Source organism: Protopterus annectens, chromosome 4.part0, assembly GCF_019279795.1.
Source record: "Protopterus annectens isolate FY-2018-M chromosome 4.part0, PAN1.0, whole genome shotgun sequence".
NCBI classification, from domain to species: Eukaryota; Metazoa; Chordata; order Ceratodontiformes; family Protopteridae; genus Protopterus; species Protopterus annectens.
Window position 1 is genome coordinate 1,296,465,193 of NC_056733.1, and position 13,553 is coordinate 1,296,478,745.

The 13,553-nt window shown below is 38.1% G+C and overlaps 1 protein-coding gene across 2 annotated transcripts in view; it reads left to right on the forward strand.

Annotated features, from left to right (window-relative positions):
* OVOL1 (ovo like transcriptional repressor 1) overlaps nucleotides 1-13,553 on the forward strand; it is a 176,637-nt gene that overhangs the window by 88,230 nt on the left and 74,854 nt on the right. For both annotated transcript variants that reach the window (XM_044069177.1, XM_044069178.1), the window contains exon 3: nucleotides 13,198-13,254. In XM_044069177.1, the coding sequence (XP_043925112.1) occupies nucleotides 13,198-13,254 (57 nt within the window). The remainder of the gene's footprint in view (nucleotides 1-13,197; nucleotides 13,255-13,553) is intronic.

Genomic DNA, 13,553 nt, shown 5'->3' on the forward strand with positions numbered 1-13,553 from the left:
GTGTTAATTTGAGACTAATCTAGGTTTCCTGTTGTGCATACTGTACACAAAACATGAGATACTGTGCACAAAACATGAGATACTGTGATTAAATGCAGTTCTTTTGCTGCAATGAGTTTATACTTTGCATTGAGAATTTTAATGTGACTTTTTATCTTTCTGTTTTAAGCTACTGTTCTGTAGTTTAGATAGATCTAAATAAGTGAAGCCTTGAAACAGATGTACTGTTACATTTGTTCCGTGATTTGCTTGAATGGTGTATTTCAAAATGTCCGGATTACTATGCATTTTCATATTTAGAGTACACAATGCAGGTTAAAAGTTTGACTACCTAGGCAACAGCTTTTCAAGTGAGGTCTTTGTGCTGGTAGTTCAAACAGATAACAGTCTTTCTCTGTGATGTTTGGCACACAGAGTATTGTATACAACATATTAAGAGTGCAGGGGACATGTTTGCACAGAGCACATGACAACATATTAAGAGTACAGGGAACCTGTTTGCACAGAGCACATGATTATGGTAAATAGTTGCCAAAGAGTAGTATTACAGGCAATTGATATAATTGTCTTGCGGAAAGTACTATTTGAGTTCAGCCCTGTGTTTATAATAGGTTACTGGTAGAGCCACTGTTTTACTGTATGCTTGAGATAGTCAGTGTTTTGCAGGTCAAAGGATGTTGATGCTTAGGATTCACAAGTTTTAGATTTGTTTTTTTTCTGGCCAAGTCCGCATTAAACAATGATGAGTACTGTTAGCCCTTCCAGTTAAGCTGGAAGATAAATGAGTGTTACATGTCTGTGACACCAGAATAGTACCTTGTATTTCAAGAACCCCACTGCAGTGACCACTCAAGGTTGCCGTCCTTACTTCTGCCATCATCTGCTTTTGAATGGCTGAGGTGTGGCTTGGAGAACTAACCTTTGACATTTTCATGCCATTTTGTAGATTTTTGTCATTTCGCAGATGACATTTACATGCGACTTCAGGGTGTATTTTTTTATCATTCCTTCAAAATTTTTTTTCTGTGGAGAAAATATATAAACTCGTTATGCAAGCAAGTTATAGACCACTTTGTAGTTGTAATTTTAATGTGTTGGTGCTTTTGTTGCAAATTACTGCTGCAACAATTCTTTCCCAGTTCATAATAAGCTATGAGTTTTTATGCCTCCTCTTCTCCAGAGGTAAAAAGCACTTAGTAAGTAAAATATACTCATTTTAAACCACAGTATGAAATGCTGTAGGAAGTCCTTAAAAGCTAAAAAGTATGTTAACTCTCTGTGCAGCCCTCAGTAAGCCATGGAATCTAATTTTGTTATACAGATTCAGAGAACATCAATTTTATACCATTAGAAAGCAAACTTGATACCTTTACTTGATATTTCTGACACAGTAGCCATGTCTCATTAGTAGATTCATTTTAGTTTTAAGTCCCATTATTATGCCCTTAGTTTCCAAAACAGGGGTGCCTTTGCCATAGACGAAAAGGCCTACGTTGTTCATTTAGATCACTGCTGCAGTAGTTTAAGCTATAAGGGGTTATATCCTGTTAGAGTACAAGTCAGCCTGCTTTCAAAGTTTCAGGGCATGTTCCACGCACCCAAACCATTAGCCAGCTTGAGTTCAGTTGACTAAAAGTCAGATTTGGGTGCCAAGCCTTTCAGAGTTTTCTTGCTGCCAAAGGGAGCTGTTATCCATGGGCTTTTGAGTATCAACAGTTGGATGATGCTGTTCCATTGCAGGGCAGATGCATTTCCGTCTGAGCAAAAAAAAAAAAAAATTCCACTTTACTTTTTATGACAGAAAAGTAGTTAAACTAGGAAAAAGTGTTTTTTTTTTTTTTTTTTTTACTTTTGTGGTAAAAGTTGATAGTTTTATTTTTAAACCAGGTTTTTTTGTGGTAAAAGTTATTTTACTTTTGGAGGCTGGGATACATGTTTAAAGTGCTTTTCTGCTGTGTTTTACAAGAGGAAGGCACAATTTTACAAGTTACCAGTTTTACTGACTATTGCTACCAGTTTTCCCATTGAACAGGCCCCTTTCTCGGGTTTATAACAGCGAACGCAGTATAATCGACCCTAGAATGTCGAAACGACAAAGTACTGAACACATGGAACAATGATTTTTTTTCCAAGAGAAAAAATTGCTGCTCCATAAAAAAAAAAAAAAAAAAAAAAAACGCATAAAATAAAGTAGGGGGCTTCACCCCCCCCCCCCACTTAAATATACTAACTCCGAGATCGCACCATAGTGGAGGTAATGGCAAAGTCCCGAAAACAGCCTAGTGATTTTTTTCCCTGGGAAAAAAGTCACTGTTCCATGTGTTCAGGATTACACCATTTCAAACAAAAATGTATTTATTTATTTTTATTTATTTTACATGTGTTAACCAGGATAGTCTGACTGGATACAAGTTCATTTTCAGCGGCGGCCCGGGGGAGAAAAGCTCCACATTGCAAATAATTGACACTTAAGTATGTACTTACATAGAAATCAACACATTTAAGAAATCACTAACAATTTATAGTCAAGGTTTCATCTAAGTGAAGCAAACATTGTGGGTTTATGGTAGTCGTATAGAGATAACATTATACATGTTAGAAGTGTGTAAGAGAGAAAGACGTGTATTTCAAGGGTGAATGTAAGGATGCTAGTTAAGATAAAAGGTGGTTAGGTAAGAAGGAACGTTTTTGTGAATAGAATGTAGAGGGGGAGAACAGTGTAGGCTCAGAATGGGTAGGAATCAAGCTATATTCCTGATAATAGGATTCTAAAGTTTATAGAGAAGTGTATGTTGTTTTGGTGGGGGAAGGTTATTAATAGATATTTCACCTCTGTGAGCCAAGTTTATCTTACCTTTGTCAATTTTTTTTTTTTGTGTTTAGTCTAGGTGGAGACATGGACATAACTATGTATTTTCTTACCTATTTGTTATTTTTTGGTTAGTCTGGGTTAAGACATGGACATAGCCAATCCCTGTTTAGATAGATCTTTAGGGGTGTTTTAAATTGGGGCAGGGAGGATATAGTTGTTAGTTCAGCAGGAAGTAGGTTCCATTTTTTCCAGCAGAGTTGGAGAATAAAGATTCACCAGCTGAGTTGTTGGCTTTGGTTGATTGTACTAGCATTCTGTTGGATGAGTGGAGGGTTGCTAGGTTGCTGTAGGGGGTAATAATATTAGATAGAATGGGAGTACTGGTAGGTAGGTAGAGGGTTTTATGTATAACTATGAGTTGGTTATAATGGAGCTGATTAAATGGCTTTCGCTATTTTAAGCATTCACTGATTTAATAGAGAACCCCTTTCTCAGCTTAACTGTAGAACAACCTACTGGTTCATCAATTCTTTCCCAGGAGCAAATAGAAAATTGTTAAATAGCCTTTAGCAGCCTGCTGTGGTGGCAAAGTGCCACAGCCTCATGTGCATGACTGTGGTGTGGCCAAAACTGGTTCCTCTTACCACTCATTTTTTTCCTTGGCTCTCACCCTACAGCCACTGTGGACCAGAGATTGTACATGTCCTCTACAGCTGTTGGGAGTGCCCTTGGTGGGCAAGGAAGAGTCGCTACTGTTTGTCCTGGGAGAAGGGGCAGAGAAGGCCACTCTGCCTAGCCAGAAAGCTGTGCCCATCCCTGAGGAGGTTTTTCCTGACAAAAATTGGGTCTTTTTCTTCTGCAATTCCTGTCAAAAAGAAACAAAAACTTAGACATCTGTCTTCTGTCCATTAGCCTGGACAAGAGTAATTTATTGAGATTAGCTCTGGGTTTAGTTCAGGTTCTGAACCCTTCCTGTCTGTTTCTGGCAAAAGAAAAGGGGATTTGTCATTTTCTGAAAAGATTCAAGAGTTTGAACCTCAAAATGATTCTGTAAGCATAATGTGTGTGTGATCTCCACAGAATTCTGATTTAGATTCTGAGGAATGTGTCGCTTCTGGCAGTGATTTTTTTGAAGGATTCTCTTTCTATGAAACTATTTCTAGAAGGAATCCGTTGTTTTAGTGGAAGAACATTGATGCTTCTCAGCCCCTCCATGAAGTATTATGATTTGTTACAACAGGAATTTTAAGAACCTACTCCTATTCTTCCTGTTTTGTTTGCTTTGGAAGATGTTTTTATCACAGCTTACAACTTCCCTGACAGTCATCCTACTGCCCTCAAGAAAGCAAAAAGACTGTATAATGTTCCTTGATCTTTCAAGTTTTTATACACTAATCCCAGATCAGACCCAGCAACTATTGCTTTTGTGAGTCCAGCTGCTGCTAAATGTTTGCTTAATACTAATCCCGCTCCCCTTCTGACAAAGATGGGAAGCATATCTCTCAACTGTACAGATTTTCACAGAATGTCCAGATTTTTGCCTCCGTTTTCGTCTGTTCCTGATAAAATTTGTGATTTTCTGGCAAACCACTATAATGATCTGAGGAATGAAGTTGCTAAATAATGATATACATTTGTGTTTCAGATTTTATATCCTTCAAAGCGATGCATGCCAAGACAAATTCTGTTACTCCAGCAGTTTTCTTTTATAAGAGCAGTATTTAAAATCTGTATTTTAGAACCTTTGTTCCCCCATTCTGTGAGGCTTTTTCCAGATTTTTTGCACTAAGAAGTTGAGAGGTATGGTGGGAAGGCTTTTTATAGATTTGGGAGAAAAAAATGTATTCTTCTGTAGCACTTGTTTTTAGAATTCTCAACTGTCAGGTTCATATGTTGAAGTTTATACTTGCATCGTCTGAGAATATCAGGAGTGTTTTGGCATTTGTTTACTCTTCTTAGTTATCCATACATTCCTAAATGTTTTTTCAGCTGGACACATAAAACTGGACTTGGCTTCAATCAATAAATGTCAAGTTATATATTTTGAGAAGCCAACTAATAAACATACCTTGACTCTTAGATATTGCCTTACAGAAGGTAAAGAAATACAAAAAATGTAGGTATTCTTCTTGCATCCGATTTTTACAAATTTTGTAAGTTCTATCAGAAGTCAAGTTTTATGACAAATGAGACTAATACTTCAGTCTTATTCAACCTTTAAAGAAATAGATTCAGTTCATCTCCTTAAAACAGTCCATCCTTGAATTCAACAGTGCATTTTGTATTTTTACCAGGAGCCATGTAAATAAAACTGAATGTGTTCAAAGGAAATTTGCTAAATGTATCTCTTCAGTTAGGAACTTGAGTTCTGTAAGATGCAAATAACTGAACCTCTTCTTCCTACATCATAGGCATACTAGGGGGAAGGCAATACTTGTATGCAAGATTTACAATGATGATGATACATGTATTAAATCTTCATTTTTCTGCCAAGGTTCATTTTCACAAGTGTGATAATATAAAATTTTGTATCTCACACAATAAAAATGTAAGAAGTAAGTTTTTAATTCAAACACTTTCTAGAATTTGGAATAAAATACATTATGATATTTGGTTGGCTATAATTACTGACTTGTTTAAAATAAAACTTGACAACTGGATGGATGATGAGGTTTTCAATATAAAATGTATTGAATCTGTATTCCTCGATGTCCCAGGGGGTCTGAACAATGTTTCAAAACTGTCAGTTACAGGTGCTAGATATGCAAAGCATTACTTCATTGTCCATGAGGGTGTTGTATAATGTGGCAGATGGAACACAAGAGCACCTGGGGCAGGCCTTACAATGATGCAACAAATCTGTCTCAGATTTTGTTGTTTTGTGGACTACTTCAAGACACCCTGTTCTAATACCCCATTTGAAGTTTCTTTATTATTTGGACCTTGGGTGAAAGAAAGATTGTTGCAGAATGAACAAGGGGGGAGATGCTATTGGCTGTTAGGATCAAGTTTGCAGTTCTGTAGTATTCTTTTGCAAGGAAACAGAAAGGAACAAACAAACAACATATGATGCATAAAGCACCAAGCTAAATGAGCAGCATTAGGATGGGCACTCTCTAATAGACACAACCCTAGGGACAGAATGAGCCAGCAGAATCACTGGTTACATTGCCTTTCCCCCAGAAGCAGCAACAGCATCCCTGAGGACCTGCCCAACTGCCCATCTGTGGAGTCATTTTGAGGGGGTTGATTTATCCTTCTTACCAGTATGGCTGACCATCATGCAGGACAAGTAGATCAGGGAAATTAATTTCCAGATGCTATTCAGTGCCCTTTTTGACATTTCCACAGCTGCTGTACCATCCTACAGACATTCAGTATGTTATAGAGAAGCAGCCAGTATAGAGAGAGAGATTCTCTTGGAAGAAAAAGCCATCTAGGATGCAGTACTTTCCCCAAATTCTTTTTACTTCCCAAGAAAATCAAGGCTGTTGGGCCAGTTCTGAGCCTAAGTGCTCGAAATGGATTTGTGAGGAAAGCCACGTTCTGGATGGTCACAGTGCAGTCAGTTCTTCAGTGCCCTTAGGAAGGAGGGTGGATGTGCTGTGTAGATTTCCAGAATACCTATTTGCACACCAGGATTGCCATGGTATCCAGAAAATTTCTGCACTTCTTGGTGGTAATCCTCATTATCTATTCAGAGTCCAGACTTTTGATCTCACCACAGTCCCCCAGCTGTTTAAAGAATATGACATGGAAATGAGTGGCCATGCTCCCACCAGAAAGAATACTGGCTCTTCAGTCTACTGTCACTTTCCTCATGCATCAGCCATCTCCACTGCAGGCTTTAGTTCTAGGGCATGTGATTTGATTGGAATGACAATTTGCCTTATTTTCTTCACCAAATTTCCTAAGAGAGTTATTCACTGGTCCCGTCAAGTTCACTGGTCTCAGCTGAAAGATCCTGTTGATCAGATTGTGTTACTGTCTAGGGCCTGTTGTAGGCACCATCAATGGTGTTTGCATCAATTTGGCGTGGACAAAGGATGTCCCTTTACACATCCTCTTTCTAAAGTCAGACTCTCCACTGGGTTTGGGACAGATGATCCCAAGGGATTTAGACTTAAAAGTGAGGCTTTAATACAAATCAGCATTTTGTAAATGACTGTGGTTCTTGTGTTGCAGGCCTATCAGGACCACCTAATTCAGGGTTGAATTACCATACACTCAGACAACATGTCGGTAGTATGGTGCATAAACGAGCAAGAGGGAACCAGGTCCCTACCCCCCGATAGGCGGCCTTAGACATTGGCCAACTAGGCAGCTGCCTAGGTCGCCACTCATGTAGGGGCACTTTTCCAGTATTTATTTGGTGTAGGTAGACCAGGATGTGGGCACCGTGGAGCCTTTTTGTCTAGGGCGCCAGTTGACCTAAGGCCGCTCCTGCCTACCCCCTTTGTTAGGAAGCCATGAAGTTATGGAAATGGATAATCTAATCAGTTTGTTTTCTTGAAGTAATGCATAGCCTCATTTGAGCCAAATAGTTAGTGGGCAGGCACCGCAGATGTTTCCCGATTCCACTTAAGTGGTTCTTAAGTCTGTCATAACCACAGATTTTCCTCTGTCACTGAAGGAAGCCCTGCTGTGACCTTTCTACCTTCCAGAACAATACAAAGTGTAGTAACTTTTTTCCCCCTCATCTCTCCTTAGGATCAGACAGCTTGGCACTCTATAGTCCACCCATGGCTACCCAGGATATTGTATACTTTCCCTTCTTCCCCTGGATAATGAAACTTCACCAGAAAGTCAAGTTGTGGAGACGTCTTCACCCTGCAGCACATCCTTCTTTGGGTTTTTGTTTTTAATGTTTTCAGAAGGACAGCCTGGAAACTGATGGAAACCAAAGCATGAAAAGGCCTAACCATACATGAATCTGAATGCTATTGGAGAGATTTTGGTCCCCTGCTTAATGGTTTTAATTGTTTTACTTGGAACAAAATGGGTGGCTATGCATGTCATGTTGAGGCCCTAACAGAATAAAAAATAGGTGTGGAAGTCTTTGAGAGAGGTTTGTTTCCCCCACACAAAAGGCAGTTAACTTTTTTTAAAACATTAACAACAAACATCAAAAGGCTATAAAGATAAGGAAGGTCCCCAGTAGGGTACCTATCTCAATACTGTAGCAATTCAAGCTGACCAATGAACTGACTATGCAAACAAACAAGGTCTTGTGCATTGGACTACACAGCAAGAAGGCTGTGAAGATAGCATCAACCAATATGCCTTTATAACGCTTACGAGTGTCTACCTGGGGAATGGTGAAAGTCTGGTGCCAGCAGCAGGCTTCTACATGGTAGAAGGTCCCAAGTCTTAGTACTAAAACATTGATGTACTTGAACTATAATTATGGTAAATCATCTATAGAACTGTACTTTCACTCTTCTTTGGCCTTACTTGATTCAGAAACTCCTGTTTCTGCAGCCTCATCCAAGCCTCCTTTCTCATCTGCCTGTCAAGTTTCATCCAGACTTGTATTCTCTCAGATTGTCCTCTTGGTTATTCCAATTCCACCAATGACCAAGGACCATTAATACCCCCACAGGGTGGTCCAAATCCAAAAAGCATCTTATAAACCCACCACTAGAAAAATGTACAAAGGCAGATGACCGTGGTTTTCTGTATGGGCTACTCAACAAGTCATAGATGCCTTTATAACTCCCATTCACTCTATACTTCAGTTTTGTAGCTGATGATTTTGATAAAGGCTCTAGTTTTTCAATCATAATAGTGAATCTAGCAGCCATTTCCAGTTTAGGCTTTAATACTTCAGCATCGCATAGAGTATTTAATACTTTCCTGAGATGGGCTTTCCATCTAAGAACTCCTTCTAAAGACCCACTACCTCTGTGGGGCCCTAATTTTACATAGAAGTAGACCTATTCACCCTGTGTTCCACCCATGACAGCAGACATGAAATATCTATTCTGGAAACTTTATTTTTAGATATTATGACTTTAGTCAGGAGAGTTTCAAAGTTACAAGCCCCTTCCTGGCACCCACCGTACTTGATTTTTCCCAAGGATGGAGCAAACCCAGCCTTTTTGCCTTAAGATGGCATCAGAATTGAACCTTAACCAGTCTGCCAGTTTTCTTTCCAAAGTATTCCAACAGAGGTGAATATAAAGTGCACTACACATACATGTTCACAGGCAACTGTGTTGGACCAAGAGCTACAGAGAAGATGAATAACTTTTCTATGCCTTTTCCCCCTATACATTCAGTTGAAAAAAGTATAAAATGTTATTGTCTGAGGGGTTGTCAGACTGTATTTTTCAGCAATGTTTGTAGCAGTAAGTTTATTTTTTGCAAAATGAATGCTCATTCAACAAGCTCAATGACTACTTAACTAGCCTTCTTCATAAATGTTTTGGTTGACATTTCTGCTGCTTTAATATGGGCTTCACTGCATACTTTGTAATGTCAAGATCCAAGTTGTCTTTTGGGGCCTTGGAACTCTGAAGCATTGTCAGTCATGATTTCACCCAAGATGTATAGCTGGGGACTCTGTTTTGTCTTTTGAGGTGTACAGGCAGGATAATGTAAGATGCAGAGGATTATGATTGGGTTTCCGATTATAACTGGCTTAGATGTTTGAGCCAAGAAATTCACCTTGAGAGCTTTCTCAGCATCCATGTCAAGAACATGTAATAATCCATTACAATAGAAGATAAACCTCCTTGCACTACAAAGAGTTACAATTGTACTTGTTTCATGTACTACTATTCAGTCAAAACTAAAATAAAAAAAAAAATAGAGATTTTCTGCCCTTATAAAGGTAAGGAAGTGGTTGATGACTTTGCCTTCTCCCTGTGTATGGGAAACAGTTTGATTCCAAGTAGTGGCTGTAATGTAGCAGACAGCAGGGGAGTTGAAACGAAGCTGTTTCACATTCTGCTCCTGCTGTTTACTGATTGGCCCTATATGTTTTCAGTGCAGACCCAATGTTAACAATTGCTAAGCATCCTTTATGCACTGTTAAGAACCCTTCTAAATGTTAAGGTTAGGTCTCGCTCTAGAGTAGTGCTAATCCAGGATGTAATTTAACCAGTTTTGGAGCATAATCACAGTACTTTATGCACTACATGAGTTGTGTGCTTACCTTAATGATAGATCTACATGATCTATGCTCTTATACTTCAACATATCTGCCCAACATTATAGATTATAGATTAGTATTAGGCTAACTGCCCTTGGGCCATTTTCAGCCTAGCCAATTACCCCATGTGAGAATCAAACCCTGCACCTTATGTTTGTAAGGTAAACACCTTAACCATTATGCCAGCCTCCCACCCTGTCAGGCTAATTTTGTTTTATTCTTGAATTCATAAACTAAGTAGCTTAAGGTATTTTGCTGCACTTTCCAAAGCAATTGTAGTAGGCCACTGGAGATGCATACATTCCCATTACTATACACATGTCTTCAATGCAAAAAATGTGTGCTGCTTTGGTTTTTTACTTTGCTAACAATGGTGACTCGAATTATTGCTTGAACCAGAAAAGTCCTTTCATAACATCTTTTTACACTAAAATCAGTATACAAGTCACTGTTACAAAAATCTCCTACTGGAAATGCATATTGTCTACTGTGTTTAGCAAGTGAAACGCCATACTTTGAAAATGAACTTGCTTATGCTGTAGTACTGAAGCTGCATTTATCAGGTTAATGCATTTTGCAGCCATTTAGAAAACATGACATGTTTTCATAGAAAAGTGAATTAATAACTTCACTGAGATGGTATACATACAGTGTCACACTATAGACTTTCTGGTATAGAAATAGTGTTTTTGTACTTAATTTCATTAATAATGGCCTGTCCAGTATTAGAAGAGCTCCAACCTGTTCCCCACATCATGGGGGAGTGATAGATGGAACTAGATAGACCATGGACCTGTGCTATTCAGACACCTCCACATCAGTAACCGTACACAGCATACTATATTCTGCAATAAGTGAAGGCAGAGGAGAGCTGTATTCCCTGTAAACACAGTAAACATATATTGTCAACTAGATGTAGTGCAGGAAACACAAAAAATATCTTCATAGCTGAAGACAACTGGAGTGTTTACAAAATCCTATTGGATACCCCACATAACATAATTCTGAAGGTGTTAGCTTTAGGTGACATGGACGGGCAAGATAAATTAAAAAGCAGCAAGGCAAACATCCTGCTTTTACAGGGTAGATTGTAGATTCACCATCTCCACTGCAGCTGATAATTAAATAGAATATTAAGTCTAGAGAGATATTCTATGCCCTTTTACCTACTGTTTAATAATAGATGCATTTTGGGAATTGAACCTCAGCATTTACTATAGTTTAACTTCTTCCCCCATGTGATATGGAAAGATAAGTTGTAGCTGCCTCGACTACTTTCCGAATAAAGATTTTCTTATTACCTGTATTGCAGCATCTGTAATGGGTCATGTTAGATACACTGCAATTCAACAAAGATTAATTTGCATCTCTGAACACTACCATGGGTCTTATTTATGTTCCAAGACTGAGGCAGCACTAACCTTCTGCCCATTTTCCATTGCATGATTTAGGATAGAAAGTGGCTTGCAACACTATTTGACTGCATCAGAAATACAAATTTACAGAAAGGCATTCCTTACTACAAGTACCATTAGTGACTGATGATGATCAAAAGCAAGTTGCCTCTCTGGTGGAGCTGCTTCTTATTTAAACTGTGGTTTCACTGCCATCATCATCAGGTGTACATTTTCAATGTGAAGTGTTCTATCTTCAAGTAGTAGTCAAAAACTTGTCTTTTTGGGAATTAAACTAATTCTGATAAATTTAACATGGAAATATGGTAGTCTATACATTAATGTAGGCAGTAAGCCATTGTGTGTTCAGTCTTTCACAAAGTCACAGCAGGGATTTTCAGTTCTGAGAAAAATATTTATGGGGCTATCCCTATCAATTAAATAAAATGCAAAAACAACTCACTTTTTGTTCAAAAAAACTGTTTAATTAGATATTGTATGTATTTAGGAGGTTACATCCAGCTCCAAAGGTTTGTTACTTATACTTGCTCAAGAACATAACCAATAAACTAAGGTTTAGCCCAAGATTTCCATAATCTTGTTTAAAACAAGTCAAACATTTTACGTGCTGGCATACATGTTGCAGTTTTCTTATGAAACTTTTTTTGAATAGTTAAGTTTAACAGAAAGTATCAAGTGTAGACATTTTGACATCAAGAAGTCTAGACACACACTGTATATATTGTATATGGTTTATTGTGTAGTTTCATTTAATAAAGAAAACTTGGTTGTAATTAAAAGAAAACCTGCTTTTATGACCATCACTCTTCTACTTGTATTCTAAATTTTGTACAACCAATAAAAATTCTATGTAAACATAAAAAGGAGAAAACAACATTGTCAAATATTATTTTTACTTGTGGTGAATGCAAAATAAATGTTATAGCTTGGATAGTTTGGATTAAAACAACTGCACAGTTAAGTACACATCATGTAAGATAGAAAACATTACTCAGTCATGAATAATACTTAGTTGTAGTCATTCTAAACCACTACCAACCGATGTCCCAGCTGAAACTAATGAAACAGTTTAAAAGAGGTCATCAAGCTGCAAGCATTTTTGATAACCAATGCTATAGTTAAAAAAAATCTATCAGAATATACAAGAATGAAAAATACTTAAATGCTCTGGTGGCTATTCTTCTGCAGATCTCAGCTGAACCTTTCTTCTTTGTCAGAGTCAGCCTTGCTGACCTTGCTTTAGAGAGGGACAGATTTTCTGCTTTGGTATTCATGGTTATGTTAGGTGCATTTGTCATCCCTTATTTTAGGGCAATCTGTATCTGAAGAAGTGATGTCTGAGGGGCATTATCAGAGTTAGGAGAGGAACTCAAATTATGGAAAAACCTAGTTGGTGCCACCTACGACGATCAGTCCTGCATATTCAAGAGTGTGGATTATGAAGGTGTATTTTATAAGTAGATAACTTTTGTCTTTCCAATATATGTGAAACTATGCTAGCAGCTGGCCTATGTACCCCAAATACGGAAGTTGACTTTTGTGCAACTGTTGCTTTGTATGCTTCTGATAACATCAAGAGTTTCTAGTTCTCTTGCAATAACATTTATAATGCACTGTTTCAGTCCTTGTTCACATCATTATTGTTAAGAATTTGGGTGATTTATTCTTGGGGGGGGGGATCCTAGCTTCATAATGCTACTAAATGTTAAATTGTTTTTCCTTTCTTTAATCTGTTTTTTTTTCTGCAACTTAAATGTGTGGTATCTTATGTTGTTAAAAAAAAAAAATTGGAACTTGTGTTTTTTTTTCTGTAGGAATTTCATATTGTGCTGGTTCTTTTTTCAAAGGATTTGGCTCTGTCAGCGTGTCAGGTATGTCTTCCTTTTGCCACCTTATTTTGCTGTATCCGTTTGCTGTATATTTGTCTATGTAGCTACTATTATAGGAAAGTACAGTTACATGAGTGTATCCATTATAATGGGAAATACCCAGAATAAGGAGGATCACACACACACACTCACTCTCACAAACACACACACTCTCACTCTCACAAACACACACACTCTCACAAACACACACACTCTCACACTCACACTCACTCTCACACTCACTCTCACACTCACTCTCACACTCACTCTCACACTCACTCTCACACTCACACCTCCCCCAC